This window comes from Talaromyces stipitatus, genomic scaffold (assembly GCF_000003125.1).
Source record: "Talaromyces stipitatus ATCC 10500 scf_1105507295515 genomic scaffold, whole genome shotgun sequence".
NCBI classification, from domain to species: Eukaryota; Fungi; Ascomycota; class Eurotiomycetes; order Eurotiales; family Trichocomaceae; genus Talaromyces; species Talaromyces stipitatus.
The window spans coordinates 198,346-215,633 of record NW_002990118.1 but is presented as its reverse complement, the minus strand read 5'-3'; the positions used below and the strand labels follow the sequence as shown (position 1 = coordinate 215,633).

General features: G+C 46.4%; 6 protein-coding genes across 6 annotated transcripts; 2 read left to right on the top strand and 4 right to left on the bottom strand.

Moving 5' to 3' along the window:
* Positions 1–997: 997 nt before the first annotated feature.
* Positions 998–2,843, bottom strand: TSTA_041110 (allantoate permease, putative; the record flags this gene model as incomplete). The annotated part of the gene is made up of 7 exons (XM_002484540.1): positions 998–1,244; positions 1,301–1,366; positions 1,419–1,571; positions 1,623–2,019; positions 2,075–2,245; positions 2,299–2,636; positions 2,704–2,843. The coding sequence occupies 7 exons, from the start codon at positions 2,841–2,843 to the stop codon at positions 998–1,000; spliced, it is 1,512 nt and encodes a 503-aa protein (XP_002484585.1).
* Positions 2,844–3,316: 473 nt separating this feature from the next.
* Positions 3,317–5,300, bottom strand: TSTA_041100 (arylsulfatase, putative; the record flags this gene model as incomplete). The annotated part of the gene is made up of 5 exons (XM_002484539.1): positions 3,317–3,658; positions 3,722–3,837; positions 3,887–4,373; positions 4,425–4,906; positions 4,967–5,300. The coding sequence occupies 5 exons, from the start codon at positions 5,298–5,300 to the stop codon at positions 3,317–3,319; spliced, it is 1,761 nt and encodes a 586-aa protein (XP_002484584.1).
* Positions 5,301–5,656: 356 nt separating this feature from the next.
* TSTA_041090 (tetracycline-efflux transporter, putative) lies at positions 5,657–7,683 on the top strand (the record flags this gene model as incomplete). The annotated part of the gene is made up of 8 exons (XM_002484538.1): positions 5,657–5,861; positions 5,912–6,048; positions 6,106–6,188; positions 6,240–6,337; positions 6,387–6,507; positions 6,556–7,405; positions 7,455–7,560; positions 7,613–7,683. The coding sequence occupies 8 exons, from the start codon at positions 5,657–5,659 to the stop codon at positions 7,681–7,683; spliced, it is 1,671 nt and encodes a 556-aa protein (XP_002484583.1).
* A 147-nt stretch (positions 7,684–7,830) lies between these two features.
* Positions 7,831–10,160, bottom strand: TSTA_041080 (uncharacterized protein; the record flags this gene model as incomplete). Its single annotated transcript, XM_002484537.1, has 7 exons — positions 7,831–7,912; positions 7,991–8,270; positions 8,328–8,595; positions 8,659–9,114; positions 9,173–9,615; positions 9,675–9,884; positions 9,947–10,160. 7 exons carry the CDS (start codon positions 10,158–10,160, stop codon positions 7,831–7,833), a joined length of 1,953 nt encoding a protein of 650 aa, XP_002484582.1.
* A 3,101-nt stretch (positions 10,161–13,261) lies between these two features.
* TSTA_041070 (alpha-N-arabinofuranosidase precursor, putative) lies at positions 13,262–14,857 on the top strand (the record flags this gene model as incomplete). The annotated part of the gene is made up of 2 exons (XM_002484536.1): positions 13,262–13,766; positions 13,791–14,857. Exons 1-2 carry the CDS (start codon positions 13,331–13,333, stop codon positions 14,855–14,857), a joined length of 1,503 nt encoding a protein of 500 aa, XP_002484581.1. The 5' UTR covers positions 13,262–13,330.
* A 701-nt stretch (positions 14,858–15,558) lies between these two features.
* Positions 15,559–17,268, bottom strand: TSTA_041060 (uncharacterized protein). Its single transcript, XM_002484535.1, has 2 exons — positions 16,646–17,268; positions 15,559–16,577 (listed from the first exon to the last, which is right to left on the bottom strand). Exons 1-2 carry the CDS (start codon positions 17,231–17,233, stop codon positions 15,651–15,653), a joined length of 1,515 nt encoding a protein of 504 aa, XP_002484580.1. The 5' UTR covers positions 17,234–17,268; the 3' UTR covers positions 15,559–15,650.
* Between the last annotated feature and the right edge of the window lie 20 nt (positions 17,269–17,288).

Here is a 17,288-nt window from a genome sequence, read left to right as displayed (position 1 = left end):
GATTGTACCGAGGAGCTGGGAGAGGACGAGCAAACGGCGGCCGAATACCTCGCGCCCTTCGCTTCACAGGATCTTCCAGCAGAGAAACCGTCAGAAGAAACACTGCTACCAGACAAGCCTGCACCTCGAACCCCAGTACAAATGAACCAGCAAATCAGGTAGTATCCCAGCCGGCGGAAGTTGACAACTTCGTTCAAACTCTCGACCACGACGCCGTGGAAATAGACTCTCATAGATGGAGCAACATACCTGACCTGGTAGACCTGTCCAAACTTCAAGCCGATAGAGTCCCCGAAGCTCTATTCGGACCCGAGTCAATGATAACGCCTCCATACGTCGATGATCTGGGAGACGTATGCCCGACAAACTGCACAATCTTTCTTTGCGTTTTCGAGTGCGGATATTATGCTTTCTTCACGGCGCAATGTTTGAATCACTTCATGGAGAAGGAAAGGCATGGCAAACCGACGCCGGGGATTTGTACTCCGACTATTGCTGCGGAGCGATACTGTGTGGCTTATCCCTGTAATCGCGACATTTGTCCTGCCTGCAATGAGGTGAAGGAAGCGCCAGCTTCAGGTGCGAATCAATGCAGTCCGGTAATGCTGAATTGAGGTGTTAGGCGAGGAGAACGTATGTATATGGACGGACAGAAGAGAACAAGGATAGGCCGCATGAATTTTGACTGTACTTTTAGCGTGTTTGGCTCTGTGTTGTTACCCTGTTATTGGTTCCGAAGCACTGTGTCCTACTCTATCACTCCGTCGCCGTTCACTTTTGCTTTACAAGGAACGAGACATGACGTATATTTATTACTCCATAGCTGCTGGTCAGTAGTTGTTTGTTTCCACCTGGACCATATCGACGGATAGGATATGGAGGTACTAGAGATTCGGAATCCATATATTTCCATAGATGCAGTTATAACAAGGTCTAGCCATTTACCACGAGGAAGAATTTTTTCAACACATCACCCTGAAAGTACGAATAGGCCTATTCAAGACTCCGGCGAGGGAGTCGAAGTGGCAATCTTGACGTCCGCCTCGTTCGTTTTCTCAGTATATTGTTTCTTCTTTTTCACCTGGGAATACCACGTTTGAAGACATAGTGCAACAATTTGTAACCAAGCAGCGCCTGCCAGGGCACAGATAGCCGTCAAAGCATGACGGTATAGAGGTGCATCTGAAGTTCGGAAGATCTGCGAACCAGAGATACCCGAGCAATTTGCGGCCATGACGATCAGCCTATAGAAAAAGTCTTAGTGGTTATAATCAGTCAGTTAGGAGGTAAGAAGACTCACGCCATGGCAACACTGCGCTCCTGGGGCGTCTTGCAATATACAGAAAGCCAGCCGACGTTCAAGACACTACATAATAAATTAGATCCCTGCTGTTACTAATGTTTTGCTATTCTCTTACTGTACGCCAGCATAGAACAGATCTGCAGCTACAATGACTCCGTATCTGTGCCATCTGGAGGAACGACGAGACGTTTGTCGGAAACAGACGTAGGTAATTAGATTCCAGGTTGCGCCGAATAGAACTGCTGGTCCACGATGACCGAATTTGTCACTTTGAATGTGTTAGGGTACTGGCCTTGGTAGATGTATTCTTGTTGCTTACCATAAATATGAAAGAAGAATCAGCAAAACCATGAAGCAGTATATCGGCACTGAGGCTAGGGCATTAGCTCGCACAGCGCTGAACCCGAGCGATTTGATCATTGAAGGCGTGTATTGCGTTAGCCCTTGTACGGCAGACATCGATACCAGTGTGATGAACAGGTGCTGAATGATCCGTGGGTTTCGAGCGGTTCTAAGGATATCTTTTCCAGTGATCCGGATGTGGCCGCGAGCCTTGATAGGGTCATCGATTATCACACGGTCCTTGATAATGCGTGATTCTCGTTCGTTAAAGTAGCTCCATCGCCCGAAAGATACAAGCGGACGTCCATCGCCGACTCGAGGAGGCAGGAAAAGGACGAAGACGATTCCGGCGAAAATGGTGATCAATCCTTCGACTGTACCCTTTATTAACTCGGTTACATTCAGGGCTGCACGTTCTAGAGCACTTACCCAGGAAAATCCATTGCCAACCCGCCAATCCACCCTTTCCGGCAATCTTAAGGAGTCCAGCAGAGATGAGACTTGTCGTTGCGCCCGCGAATATCTGGCCAAAGAAGAACAGACTAATCCGAAGACTGGTCTCGCTTTTTCGGTACCACGTTGATATATAATAGAGTGCTCCTGGAAGATGTTGGCCGGCTATCTATACAAATATTGCAGAACTAATGGTGTACCTGGAATGAACCCTCCCTCAAGCAAGCCCAAAAGAAGTCTTGTAACCAGATATGCAGGATATGACTTGATAAATGCCTGGAATGTAGCGACAAGTCCCCAGGCGAACAACTGAGCAGATAACCATCTCTGAGGACCAACACGTTGCAAGATGATGTTCGAAGGTATTTCAGTTAGAACGATGCCGGCGGACAGTAACTGAGTTCCGACGTTGATCTGATTGGTGGTGATGCCCAGGTCGGTTGTAATGGTGGATGTCAGCGCGGCACTGATATTCCCACGGTCGACCTGCAGAGAGAAGAAGGCCAGGCCCAGAATAGGTAATAAGATAAAATCGACTCTGACAAGACTGCATGTTAGCAACTCACTCAACCTTTCAGAAAATATACCGCTGATCGATAGCTTACTTGCGCCTGACGCTGGCTTCTTCCCGATGATCCCAGTCCACGACAATATCGGAGTCTAATCCGGTAGCATCACCATCAGAGACAGGCTCTGTCTGAGACAAGACGTCCGCCGGAGGTTTTTGAAGCGTTGGCGAGCTCATTGCGAAGCTGCTGTCGATAACCAGAAGGTCTTCTACTCGTATTCGTGCATATTCCCAGCGTGAAATGGATTCTTCGCTTCATATTTATACAGAGATAACCCCGCTGTTGAAAATTTAACCCGCTTCCAAGGCTGAGAGTTAGCTTATCGACCTAAGCATGACTTTGTTTGCGACAGGGGCCCGCCAAATGGCGTGATAATTATATGGATGGCATACTCCGGGCATCGGAAAGCAAACCCTAAGCTAACAGCACACCGTATACCTAGTTAAGACTGTGTGGAGAAGCTTTTCAGACTAATATTTTATCTGTATGTCTAGTTCTTTAGCTGGCGTGTCTTGCTATGTGCATCTTTACGATTAGGAATACGGCGTTTAAAGATGGGAATTGGATTATGAGGCTGACAACAAAACTATACATAGGTGCTCGATGTCTATACTCGTTTCCTCAAATCTTGAACCGTGCTACGCGATTCTTAAGTCCAGACCTCCCAGCTCAGTCCATGCCGGTACACAAGTGGTTCCTGAGGTCCCTCTGCATCGAGAATCTGACCCAGCTCGCACCGGCTAAAAGAAACACTAGGTTGATGCTGATAAAACGCATCGTACATCTCGTGCAAAGCATCTTTAAAAGATGATACTGCTCCGTCACTGTGGAGTGTATTCCATGGGTTAATACATGTATCGCCTTTGCATGATTTTAAGACTAAGAGCAGAGAGTCGAGCCGATCGATGATCTTCCGCAGGTTGAAGCCTTGTATCTGTCGGTTAGATGAGTCGACATTGTAGTATAAGTTATTGAGTTGGTAGCGATCGGTCTGTAATAGGTGAGTAACGGGTAAAGAGGCTTCAGATAATAAGGGCTTCTCGGATTTACTCACTGTAAGGTCATAAAGTTCATGTTCATTATTACACCATACTGAGTAGTACAGGTCGAATCCGTCTCCAATCAATCGAACCGACTTGTAGGTGTTATTAGGCACTACTGGTGAGTTGTCTGAATAAAGTCAGTGAGACGCGGATTCAAGCCTGAAGAATATGCATACCTATCGCGCCTTTCAACCCCTCTAGATATCCACGGCCCCAGTACTCTACAGCAACGTGCTCGTGTCGAGTCTCGTTGGAGTTAGGGTGAAGGGGCATCGGTGTCCCGTCCAAGTCATCCCGTAATGGGATGCCGGCCAATTTTAAAAGAGTCGGTGCAATATCAATATGAGTGGTTACCGCGTCCTGATCAGCACCTTTTGCAATTCCGGGTCCTCGAATGAGAAAAGGGACACGGATATCTTCCTCAAACCCACAGGCCTTGCCTGGTGGTAGTCGGTGCTGTCCGATATGGTAGCCATTATCCGATGTGTAGATGATGTAGGTGTTGTCCAATTGATCACTGTCCTCGAGTCGATTGACTACGGCGCCCACCAGTTCATCGACGCCCTGTAGTGCCCGCAACCGTTGGCGGTAGAAGTGGTCGTTGTATTCGATCGTCTGGTCGTCCTGCTTGGGAAGATTACGAACCCAGCTCACGCCGTTAGGCTAGGAGATTCAAGTTAGCAGACGAGATTGTCGGGCTAGCAATTTACATACTTCATCTGGATTGAAATGCGCCGTCCGTGGTACTTTGGCATCTTGAAAAAGATTCTCATGCCGACTCAATGGAATTGGTTCCGTCATGACTGTCGGGGCACCGTGATCGTCCAGAGCTCCCACATCGATATTCGAATGCGGCGCAATGGGCGCAATAACAAGGAAGAACGGCTGGTCTTCAGCCAGCCCATCCTCTAAAAAGCCCAAAGCTTTATCGGTGATGACCTCGGTGGTGTGGTGGCCCTTGTAACTCACTGGCGGTTCACGATTTCTCTGGAAGGTCGCATTGAGATAAGAATATGTGAATGGATCCAGGAGAAAGTCCGATCCTGTAAATCCATTCACATAAGGACTGTCGTAATTATCCACGGTATGAAAGTTGAACAACTTTCCCGTGTAGAAAGTATTGTACCCCGAGGTTTGCAACCATACAGGAAGAAAATCATCGTTGAAGCCACGTTCCACAAACTTGGGATAGCCGCCTGAAGTTCAGACTATGAGTTATCTCATCTCATCACCAGAGAGCTCATCGATTGACTTACCGTATGGCGGACTTACATCTGTCACATTGGTATTGTGAGCTTGCCGTCCTGTCCACAGACTGACTCGCGATGGGCAGCACAACGCCGTGGTCACGAAATGGTTTCTGAAAAATGTGCCTTTGGCCTTCAAGTGGCGGCTAACCAGTGGCATATAGTGTAGGGAGTCCAGCTCAAGATCTTGGTCGTCGGTGATGATAAAGACGAAGTTCGGCGCTCTTGCCGGTGCTACTTGTTGCTGCTCGGACCATATTTCACCCAGTACCTGCTGCCATGCGCTGTTTGCCAATACCGGGACGACGCATGACAGCGCGCTCAATACTGCTCGATATCTCATGGTGCGATGAGGAGGAGGATGTCTGTGTCTCGCCAGGAGAGCAAGAACATGGTGTATGATATGGAAACATGACGGAGATAGATGTGCAATCTCTACCCGATCTCGGATTATCTATCTTTTGCTGCTCTTTAACGCTAATTATCATGTTAATCTATTCTGCCCACGAAACCCACTTTGTTCATCACGCCAGTGAAAGATTAAATGATGCCATCCGCGGGTGCAAATCCGTCTTATTGGCCAAGAGTCTACTACGAGAGAATTATTTTCTTCTGTCCCAAAACGACTCTTGGCTATTCTATCAACAACGTCTCGGTGTTTGGTGAGTCTGTATAAAGTAACTGACCATCACAGCTAGCATGGCTTACGGGACGACCGATTCACCTGGTGAGGAGCAAAGTCAGGGTAACAATATCCAAACTGCTCCTAATGATCAAACTGCTCAAGCGCGTGGCTCAGAAAGTCCCAGTCCAAACCATGACGAGGAGAATCCGCTGCTCGACTCGGACCAGACGAGTCAAAAAGTAGCCAGCATCTCCAGTATCATCGCAGTGCTGTTGCTCGGTGCGATTGCATATGATCCTTTTGTATGAACTTTACTAAATATTATATAGGCGAATTTATCTCCAATGCAGATGCCACAATCATCATGGCGGCTGCAGGCCCCATCGCATCCCAATTCAACCGGCTACACGATGCCAATTGGCTATCCACGGCATATACATTAGGATCATGTGCCTCACAGCCTATAGTATGATTGATGTATCTTTCTGCTTTCTGCAGTACGTCCAACTGACATATCATAAAGTATGGTAAACTCAGCGACATCTACGGCCGAAAGCCACTGTTACTGGTATCTTACTTTTTGCTCGCGTTGGGCTGCGTTATCTGGTGAGCGCTACTCCTTTTGAATGCCATTCAGTCCGGTCTGACCCAACCTAGCGGCATTGGTCAGGTAATGCCTATAGTGATCCTCGGCCGTATCATCAGTGGCATGGGCGGAGCTGGCATAATGGCCATGAGTGCAATCATCATCACAGGTGCTATCTGCCACCAGTACTTCCTTGACACATGATCTGACTTATATAGACATCGTACCCAAAAGAGACGTTGCTTCCTGGAGAGCTTACGTGAACATCGCCATGACTCTTGGCCGGAGTGTCGGTGGCCCTATTGGCGGATGGCTCACAGACACTATCGGATGGCGCTGGTAGGATTTCCACTGCTCGTCTTCCGTCGCTGACTGACAATTTTTCAGGCTCTTTCTTCTTCAAGCCCCGTTCCTAGGACTTGCATCTCTTCTTGTAGTGATATTCCTACAGGGACTTCATACTCATAAGACTTCTGCGCAACCAGACAAGAATATCTCACCCATTCGTCGAGTGGATTTCCTCGGAACGGGGGTGCTAGCTGTTTCCATCGTCGCAATCATATTACTCTTCGACCGCGGAGGGCAGGCCTTCCTCTGGCTCTCGGGATATGCGTTAGGTCTTGCATTAACTGGAATATTAGCGCTGACACTTTTTGTCTATGTGGAGAACCACGTTGCCCCTGAACCTATATTTGATTTACGCATATTCCGAGACCCTAACATTATACCTAGTTATTTAATCGGTGGCTTGCAGACATCAGCCCAAGTTGGTATGATGTTTACTGTGCCACTGTATTTCCAGGTCATGACGGGCACTACCTCGACAGTTGCAGGTGCACATTTGGTCCCAGCAGTTGTAGGAAATACAATAGGCGGATTATTGGCTGGAGCTTTCATTCGGCGTACTGGCCGATACAAACCTGTTCTCATTGCAGCTGGTATTGCCGCCTCTGTATCGTATGTACTACAATTCTACCTCTGGAACGGGCATACTGGATTCTGGGGTTCGCTATATATCGTCCCTGGCGGTATGGGCACTGCCTTTGCAGCAGCCGCGGCATTTGTGTCCATGACATCGTTTCTTGAACCAGTTGATATTGCAATGGCCACGGGGGGATATATCCTGTTCTCGACCTTTTCGGTGACTGCTGGTGTAACTGCGACCAACACTGTTCTGGGCATCACTTTTAAGAGAGATATGGAGCAAGGGCTTAAAGGACTTCCTGACAAAGAAGAGGTAGGATGTCGAAAAGTAATCCGGAATTATTTTTGTTAACAATTAATAGATCATTCGTCGAGCAATGTCCGATACGTCCTACATTGCCGGCTTAACGGGAAGGGTCCGGGATATCGTTCTTCAGAGCTATCTTTCTGGTTTACGCGGCACATATAGTAAGTTCATCATCATGTTGCGAGTCAAAACAGTCACTAATATTACTGTCAGTCATTTCATTTGCCAGTTCCATCGCGGGATCTCTAATTGCATGGACTGTCCGAGATTGCCATCTTGACTAATCTTCCCCCAAAGTCTACAGCTCCCAGCCCTAACCACCAGCCGGAACTTATCTCCACTATGTTACAAACATGGACATGAATATCTAAGAATGAGTCTGTATGCAACGATATATACAAAAGAATATGTTCAAGAATTGAAGACATCCATTACATAGTAAGACCCATATTAGCAACGAGAACAGCCAACATGCCACCCTGAACAGGCCGGTTGGCAAATTGATAAACATACCTATCACGGAAAGTCATTCAATATCCAACTAATGAGTCGACCCAATGACCGTAGGTGATTAGGGAACGATAAACTTACTCTCCGCTTTGAGTCTCATACAAGTCACCAAAAGGCAGCCACTCGGACGTAGCAGCAACCCACGTCGCGACAGCATCAATCATATCCTGACGAGTGCTGTTGCCTGCAGTAGCAGCCGCCCAAATCTGCCAGTCGGTCTTGGACCATTTGTGGCGTGTATCCACAGGAATACCGAATGTTTCGAGAACGGAAGGGTAGAATTCGCTTTGTCGGTCGTAGATGGATTGCGGGATGATGCCGAGATTGAGAGTTTTGTCTGCGTAGGCGTTATAAAGAAGGCCTGTTTAAGTAGTCAGCTCTTTTTGTTTATATTTGTGTTTGAGTAGGTTTGACCCACTCCATGTGCTTGAGTTTTCATAGTCCAAGGTAGTATGAGGGAGTTCAGCGGTGGTATCGTTGGCCAGTTCGACCCACTGAGTGACATAGCCCGAAGCAATGTCGCTGTAGTTCGATACATCGGCGGTGTTACCGGTCACATTTGCGATAATAGACATGGCCTGGATGCCAACAATACCCTGAACTTCGAGATTCGTCTGATTGGCTAAAGGGCCCTCGAAATCATCCGTGGAAGCCTGGTTGGCAGGTATCAACGAGTCGGAGACAAGCTATTGAGCCCATTGAGATAACATCGAGTAATGTGATTTGGGGTAGCTGGCATCTTTGGTTACAGCATAGTACATCAAGGCCATGATGATCATGTTACCGGATTCTTCAACGGGCATGGCTTCGTTGTTCCCTTTCCTGTATCCCGTGGCATTAGGGTAGTGAGAACCAATGTCATGCATGGCGTAGGTGTTAGGATAAAGTCCAGCTTCCTGGTTTTGAAACAAAGGCTCCATCAACAATTTCAAAATCGTGGCATTGGTGTAGATGAATGCCGGATGAGCAGGGTAGGGAATATCAACTGTGTTCATGTTACCGTCCGAGGAAATTTCCTTTATCCAGACAAGTGGTTCATCCTCGGTACCGGTCCACTGTAGGCCGCCGAAAGCCTGGCGTAGACCGAGAGTCGTCAAGACAGCGTAGTTTTCGCCGTTGGCATTAACAGAGTCGTCTTGAAGTTTGGCGTCTAGGGTAGTCGACATTTCATATGCGGTAGGGAAGTCGTTGTGAAAGAAACTCACCTGTGACAACAAGTCAATATGCGACGACTGAAAACTTCATCCAGCCGGTATAACATACAGCATCAATTTGGCTGTCAAAAAAGTTTCGGTAGTACGCAGTCTGCTCAACAACACCAGATGATGTAGTGTACTGGATAGGGTTATCGTGGCACAGGCTGATGGAGAACAGACGGGAGACAGGAGTAGTACCGACAGAGCCGACATCGTGAGAGTGGGCAAAAACAGGCCACTGGCTATTGATAGGGCGGTAGTTAGCATCTTTAGTATTCACCAAAGCTCCGTGGTTAACGAATTGTCCCCAGACGGGGGTATCTTCGCCGCTCCGATATGTATAACCATTTGTCGTACTAGTGGCCCAATGCCAGTTACCAAATTCAGTCTGGTCAGAAATCTCACTCCAAGCCTCTTGATTCTGACGGAAGATTTGGTGGTATGCGACGTTGTTATCGGTTGTGTTGTAATCCCATTGAGCATACTGACTAGAGTCACCGGAGACCCATTCTGCAGACACCATGTATACTTAGTAGAAGGAAAGCCTTCGCAATAGATATCGAACTTACCAGCACTTATATCAACATAGATTTGAACGTCATGAAGCTTACCATCAATGGACTCGACGGAAACATTCAAGTAAGAAAAGACCAGAGATTGACGTTTCCAGTCATCTGGAGTGATAGGAGAAAGGAAAGTAATTGTCAATTTGACTTTATCACCCACAGTTTGGGTGTAAATGCTCTGGGTAGCTGTGTATTCATAGCTTGTCTGAATAACTAAAATTTGCCAGGCATATCCCCCATCCAGTTGTACGTAGCATCGTCAACCTTGATCAGACCTTGCCACCCGAGCGTTCTACCATTCCAGAAGCTAGGCCACTGACCTGCGAGATAGCCTCCATTACCACCACTACTTCCGACAGACTGCCAGGTACTGAGATACGGTGAGCGGACAGCCAGTGGTTGCGAAGGAGGTTTGACCGGTGTGAATGTTGACTTGGCCGTGACGAATGTCAGCGAAGCCAGCATCGCCAACACGCTGATGATCTTCATTTTTACGGAATTTGGTGGGTTCCGCTTTTAGTATTTTTACATATGTAAAAAAAAATGACAAAAAGGAACCCATAAAGATCTGATCGTGTTTGTCGATCCTGAGTATTGTAATTATAAGACTACTATTTGGCATACGATCATTGAAACTTATCATTCTTGCCTTCTTTCGGGTATGGTTCTTTTTCTTCACGTACGACTTCGGTAGTCTGTCAGCAATAATACACGCCGGTCAGCAGAAATCCGGCAATGGAGACGAATTACTCATGTCAGTCACAACGCTAAAAGCGCCATCCAACAGACCAGGCGTCGGACTACTGCACTTGTTAAAGAGGTAAATGTCACTGCATTATTTCAAAAATAAAGATATTTATAGTAGGAAAGTCTTTGCTTTAAGGGAGAGAACAGATGGACTACATGTACCTCGCCTCTCGTCAGCTGCATAATTAGCCCTAATCGCGCTATATTAATGTAGACATATTTACATGTCTTGAGTTCTCACAGTTACGTATAGAGACAACTGAAATATTGTATAAAGAACGGTGCTATAAACACAACAGCTACGAAATACGTCCTGCAATGACAGAATTCCAACATGAATAATGTGAAATATTATGGCAGAGAGTGGTAAATAACCTCTAACTGCGTCGACTTATGACATTTGTAGGCATGCCAGTTCTTAGCAATCCGGGAGCAATAGTGGAGATTGAACCGCGAACATAGTTCGAATTCCAACATGTTTTTGACGATATAACTTTCGGCGCAAATTTCATAGTATCAACGCATCAGAGGTGCATACCTCAATATGATTCCCTGAAGTACAATCATTATTTGAGCGTAACAGAAAGAGAAAAGCAGCAGTGACCGCGCCCCAATTCTAGGGCCAAACTACGGAGTAGTACCCCACCAACTCCACGAGCCAGGCTTATTCGACTAGCTAAACTCCCTGGTGGCGGCTGGCTTAGAATCTTCTGGTCCTTAACTTCGCCGGATTAGCACTACCAGGCAGTTTGCTAAAATTGTAGACCTATCATGCAGTTTACATGTGTTGGCAAGGATGAACATGGAAAGAAAACCTCAAATGGTCAATATCAGAGCTGAATCGTGGGTATATACTTCATGGGAGCTCGGAACCCTTAATTCGGTGAAAAGGCAATGGTCTCAAAATCCTGAAAGTCCAAAAATAAGAGGCTCTAAAATGTATGAAATCCTAACCAAAATAGTTTCGTTGACTCTACTCCACCGACTTTGGACTCCGTTACTGTCACGCTTACGGCCCTAGTTAGGGTAAACCAACACTGTGGCGCAAGCTAAGCTTCTTGTACTGCAACCCTAGAAGAGAAGCCTAAATAAAAATCATGAGAAGAAGTCGCTTCTATGTACCTGGAGGTTGAATGAGCAAACTCAGCAAAGGAACGAATGGCGGTATTAAGGCATGCAACAGTGTTTATAATGCATTCATTGTATTTGCCCCTGCAGTGACTGGGAAAGTATGGAAGTAAAAAGAAGCGTCCTTCCAAAAGTAATTTCTAAAAATACCTCTCTACTCAGCTACTGCGGAGGCTGCGAGTCAGTATAAACGATGATTCTGCGTAGTAATTACCAATGTAAGCAGTGATCGTGGCTGATTCTGTAACAACTTTTTCTCAGCCACCCGTTTTAGTCGTTTCAACAATCCAACGGATAGCATCACTGCATTTGAATTAGTCTCTGTAGTAGAGATATTCCGTACTACGAAGCACGTTTCTTCGAATCACTGCAGACCTACAATAATCAAGGATTATCTGACGGCTTTCTTCGCCGCCCAGGTGTTGGATTACTTGACTAATTAGGAAGATTGTGCGGCGTGAGGTGGGTGACATTACGCGGATAGCCCTAGTATGCGAACTTGGCATACCTTTACAAAAGTTCATTCTTTTTTTACACCGGCATGTAGAATGACCTTGTAATACACTTGCTGAACGAACTGGCACTCCACGAATGAAAACATTCCTATCCAACATCAGAACAACACGAAGCCTTTCAGCTGAGCTCGTGATTTTTGAGTCACTATTGATAGAAACATAGTAGGGCCCACTACACTCCTGCCAGAGATTTATCTAATCACAAGTAGTTAACTAACTAGTTAGTTAACTAAGTTAAATTACCTCAGTTAAGTTAAGTTACCATAGCATATGTTTTTGTCAGCACAGAAGCGACAATCCTTGAAGGATTTCGGGCCGAACAAGCACAATCCCTGACGGTTCAAGCATAAACCATTAAGATGCCATATGCCAGTAACACCAAAGCTTCACAGAAATATGCAATATTTAACCTAAGAGTTCCTGTGGTCATTTGTACGTATACCAAGTTCCATGCCAGGTGTCTTGAAGACTCCAGGGCTGGTTACTGAAATTCATGAATTCCGTGTTTATGTACCTAAAGCAACCTTTTAGGCATACCGGTAGGTGATCGATCCACTGTAATAGTGGCAATTCTGGTAAACTAAATCTCAAGGATCTTCTGAAAATCTTACCGCCAAATACGTAGCAAGCCTCCATTTCGGCTCCTGAGCATAGCTCCATGAAATTATTCCGCAAACGGTAAGATTCATGCATCAGTCTTCCATTGGTCTTTGCGAGAAGAAACTCGTAAGATTTTAGATGCTATGCGATGCAATAAAAAATATATACTTTTTTTTCAATAAGAGAAATATTCGAAAACATAGCCACGTAGCTAGTAACACTGCCGAAGGAGTTTCTGCACACTGCATACGACCCTGCCAGTTTGTATGAGAAGGCCAGATCTCGATCTTGGTTGCTTGAGGCATAAGCATACTTAAATATTAATGGTGAATAATTGTGGAGCTACAAAAGTCTGTCTGGAGCGGGGTGCACGACAAACAGCTTAGAATTGCCAAGGTTGCTGAGGAGCATTAAGGCCTCTACGATGTAACACTCAGCTAACCGTAGTATCTTCGTATATTTGCCGGCGAGTCGGAGACATTGTTTAAGCTAAGGCGCGTGACGGATATTACCAAGGAAGAAACATTTACGGATGGCCCGAGTTATATACTTGGGTATAAAACCCATTGATGCCCATTTTAAGGAACCGGCGAAGTATCCGAAACAATCCCAGGTGTTTCCCGTTCATTTCTTGCCTGTCTACCAAGATACACCGGGTGATAGACAGACATGTTCTTCTCACGACCTGTTCGTGACCGCTTCAGTAGCGTACTAGCTCTGTGCCTCTATGTTACAGGATCCATCGCTGGACCTTGTGACATCTACTCTTCTGGAGGTACACCATGTGTCGCCGCACACAGCACCACTCGTGCCTTGTACGATTCCTACACCGGGGCGCTATACCAGGTCTCCCGTGGATCTGACGGGGCTACAACTGATATATCACCTCTCTCTGCTGGGGGGGTTGCTAATTCAGGTGCCCAAGACTCTTTCTGTGCTAATACAACCTGTCTCATTACCATTATTTATGACCAGTCTGGCCATGGTAATGACCTCACTCAGGCTCCTCCTGGAGGCGCCGCCAGCGGTCCTGACGCCAATGGATACGATTACCTGGCCAGCGCCGTCGGTGCGCCTGTCACTCTGAACGGGGAAAAGGCGTATGGTGTATTTATTTCACCCTTCACAGGCTACCGAAACAATAATGTCAAAGGTACGGCCACAGGCGACGAACCAGAAGGGTTGTACGCAGTGTTTGATGGTACACATTACAACACAGGCTGTTGTTTCGACTACGGTAATGCTGAAACAAATAGCCATGATACCGGCAACGGCCATATGGAGGCTATTTACTTTGGTACCGGTGATGGTTCTGGACGTGGTACTGGTTCCGGTAGTGGTCCTTGGATCATGGCTGATCTTGAGAACGGTCTTTTCTCTGGTTATGATCCTATCAACAACGCCGCAGACCCAACTATTACCTCCCGATTCGTCACTGCAATTGTCAAGGGAGAATCAAACCAGTGGGCAATTCGTGGCGGTGATGCCACCTCCGGGTCATTATCAACTTATTACAGTGGCATTCGCCCTGCTAACGGCTATAATCCAATGCAAAAGGAGGGAGCCATTATCCTAGGTATCGGCGGTGACAACAGTAATAATGCGCAGGGTACGTTCTACGAGGGTGTCATGACCAGCGGTTATCCATCAGATGACATCGAGAACCAGGTGCAAGCCAATATTGTTGCTGCTGGATACGCAACTACACCCCTGACAAGCGGCCCCGGACTAACTGTTGGCGAAAACATCTCCATGCGCGCTACTACAGCATGCTGTACAACTCGTTATCTTGCTCATACTGACTCTACTGTAAACACCCAAGTCGTCACCTCGTCCAGTGGCACCAGTCTCAAACAACAGGCCAGCTGGACCGTCCGCACTGGTCTCGGTAATACTGCTTGTTTCTCATTTGAATCTGTCGACTCTCCCGGAAGCTTCATCCGCCACTCTAACTATGAACTCAAGGTCAACGCCAACGATGGTAGCAAGATTTTTAGTGAGGATGCTACTTTCTGCCCTCAGGCTGGCCTCAATGGTCAAGGAAACTCTTTCCGATCCTGGAGTTACCCTACCCGTTACTGGCGCCACTACAATGCCGTGGGGTATATTGCTAGCAACGGTGGGCCTCATGACTTTGACAGTGCTGTTTCATTTAACGACGATGTGAGCTTTGTCGTTAGTGGCGGCTTTGCCTAAATCTATTTGACTTGTATTTGTTGAGATAGCCATGATGTACATAGCATTTTCTCTATAACTAATCCTTAGGACCGATATCTGTCTTGTCACAGTTGTTGGCACGAACAGGCACAGGGTATTTGTACATAGAAATCACCATTAGTATATATATTTACTGTAATGATTTTGTACAATTCCACACTAATATCCATAGCTATCCCGACTGCTTTAACTTCTTCACATCCCGGGAAGAAGTATATCCAAACAGGACTCTGAGTGGTGCTTCTTGTGGTTGCTTCAACTCTACCTCCTTCCTCCTAAGCCAAAGGATAAGGCCAAGACAGATTGACTGCGTAAACGGCAGTACTTAATCATATTTGCTCTTTGGAACATTCATGGCCTGGCCGAAATCGAAATATCCTTCTCCTAGTTCCTATCGTGGTGCAAGGAAGAGGTTTTCGAAGCCAGAGACAATGTATAACACCAGTGCGTGCAGTTAGCAAACCTCGTTAAATCTTTCGATAACATCAAGATATAGCAACAGCTACACGCGTAGAACCGGTGAATCAGAGGTCAGATAACGTTCAGATCCCAACAGGCACAAGGTGCAAAATATTTTGATTACATATCTTTCAACTTTGTCAAAAGGCTTCTAACCACAGTTGAAGATTCTTCAGCTGCAAGGCTGAAAGAATGCAGGCTTACGTTTTGACACTAGATTTGACAGTGAAGACGAACATAGCTATTTTCCGCAAATAGTACGCCTAGTACTATTGTACTTAGAAATTTGAGTTGTTCGTCTATCCAACCAGATTCATTCTTCTTTCTTCCTGGCATCTAAACGCTTCAAGTCAGCAGGTTTCACGACACAGCTCATAACGATCCCGCGAGCGTCTGGACCGAGTCCAACATGGACCTTGTCGCCGATCCTCCAAGGCCCAAAGATGAACGACTGCGAATTAATCATATGACAAGACCCGATGAGATGGAATTTTTCTGTCTTGGTAACGGCCACGTCGTGCCGAACGATGTCGTACATTGCATGCTGAACTAGTCGTTGGACCACATATGCATCGTCACTCGCGGGCAAGAGGGGTTTGTTGGACAATCGTTCCAACAATGATACCCATTCATCTTGTTCCATATCCCCACCAAGACGGATGCCATTACATGATGCATCTCGTACCGGTTTAACAATCCAGTCGTTCTTTGCGAGGGGATCTTGTCTGGTACCTTCGAGTAGCTGCCTGAGCTCCTGCGATCCTGGCGTCATGGTCTCCGCAATACTGTCATGCAGAATTCTCCCTTCTTCTGCTGAAAGCACGTGTCTTGTCACTAGATTCGCAATTTCATCACGGACAATACCAAGTATACGTTTGTCGTGGATCAAGAAGATGGTACGAAAGTCATTGACACTGCACGTAGCCAACTGCTTCAAAAGGGCGGGATCTATCTTAGCAAATTCCTCTTGAAACAATTCAACGGCACATTGCTCGACTTTGAGTAGACCAGACGTCTCCCCATCGTTCCCGCTGACGTTCGCGTACAAAGACCATCCTGTCGGCGAATTATCGTCTACTTTTAGCTGCAACTGGGATGGCTCAATCTGCACTACTCCTTGACCAGTGGCCTGCTTGTAGTCGCAGCCAAATAAGCGCGAATCCACTCCGGGCCATTTCTTGAGAATATGGAACATCGGTTTTGATCGATCAAAACAGTCAAATAGTACCTCCCTCGTGTCCTGCCAATGAGTTCTGGTTAGCTCCAATGCAATTTATAATATATCATATGTCATGGAAAGAGAAAGACCTTGAGATCGCTCGGTGGATCGAAGCCAATTTGGTTTGCTCCAAATGTCATTGTTGCTTTACGATGCAAACCAGTAACATAGAACCCATTAAACGGAATGCGCGCATTTATTTCGCAGATTGTTGGTTGTTCGACATTGCGGTCCTCAAACAAAATATCCGTTCTCCACATGCCCGAACATTTACCAAAGTTCAGCCTCTTTCCCAAGTCCGATTCACTATATTCCTGATTACTGATCCATCCAAGTACCTCTTCTTCGTGGGGTTCCAAAGGCATTCGAGACGGGAAGTCGGCCTGTTTATCGGTAAACCATCGTTCCACAATGTCTACAAGGGCCCGATCGAGTAGACGATGTATAACTTCGAGCTTTTGTGCAAATTCCTGTGTAATGCAGATATTGAATGGCGACATGCGATGATGAATAGGTATTGGAATGCTTGCGGAAGCAAAGAACGCTTCGACATGTTCACGAACAGCTTGTAAATCGCGTTCGAGACGACTCTTATTCGCACATGTCGCGGGCGCGATTGCATTTCGCTCTACACTGAGAGACAGAGACACCTGTTCGATGGAAGACATTTCGGACATTCTCGCAATGAAAGAATATACACTTTCAATGGCGTGATCTAAACAAGCCACAAAG

Excerpts from the sequence above, each read along its gene's own strand:
- TSTA_041060 (XM_002484535.1), bottom strand. The coding sequence starts at position 17,233 with ATGTCCGAAATGTCTTCCATCGAACAGGTGTCTCTGTCTCTCAGTGTA. Across the intron at positions 16,578-16,645 it reads ATCCACCGAGCGATCTCAAG|GACACGAGGGAGGTACTATT; the intron begins GTCTTTCTCTTT and ends ACTCATTGGCAG.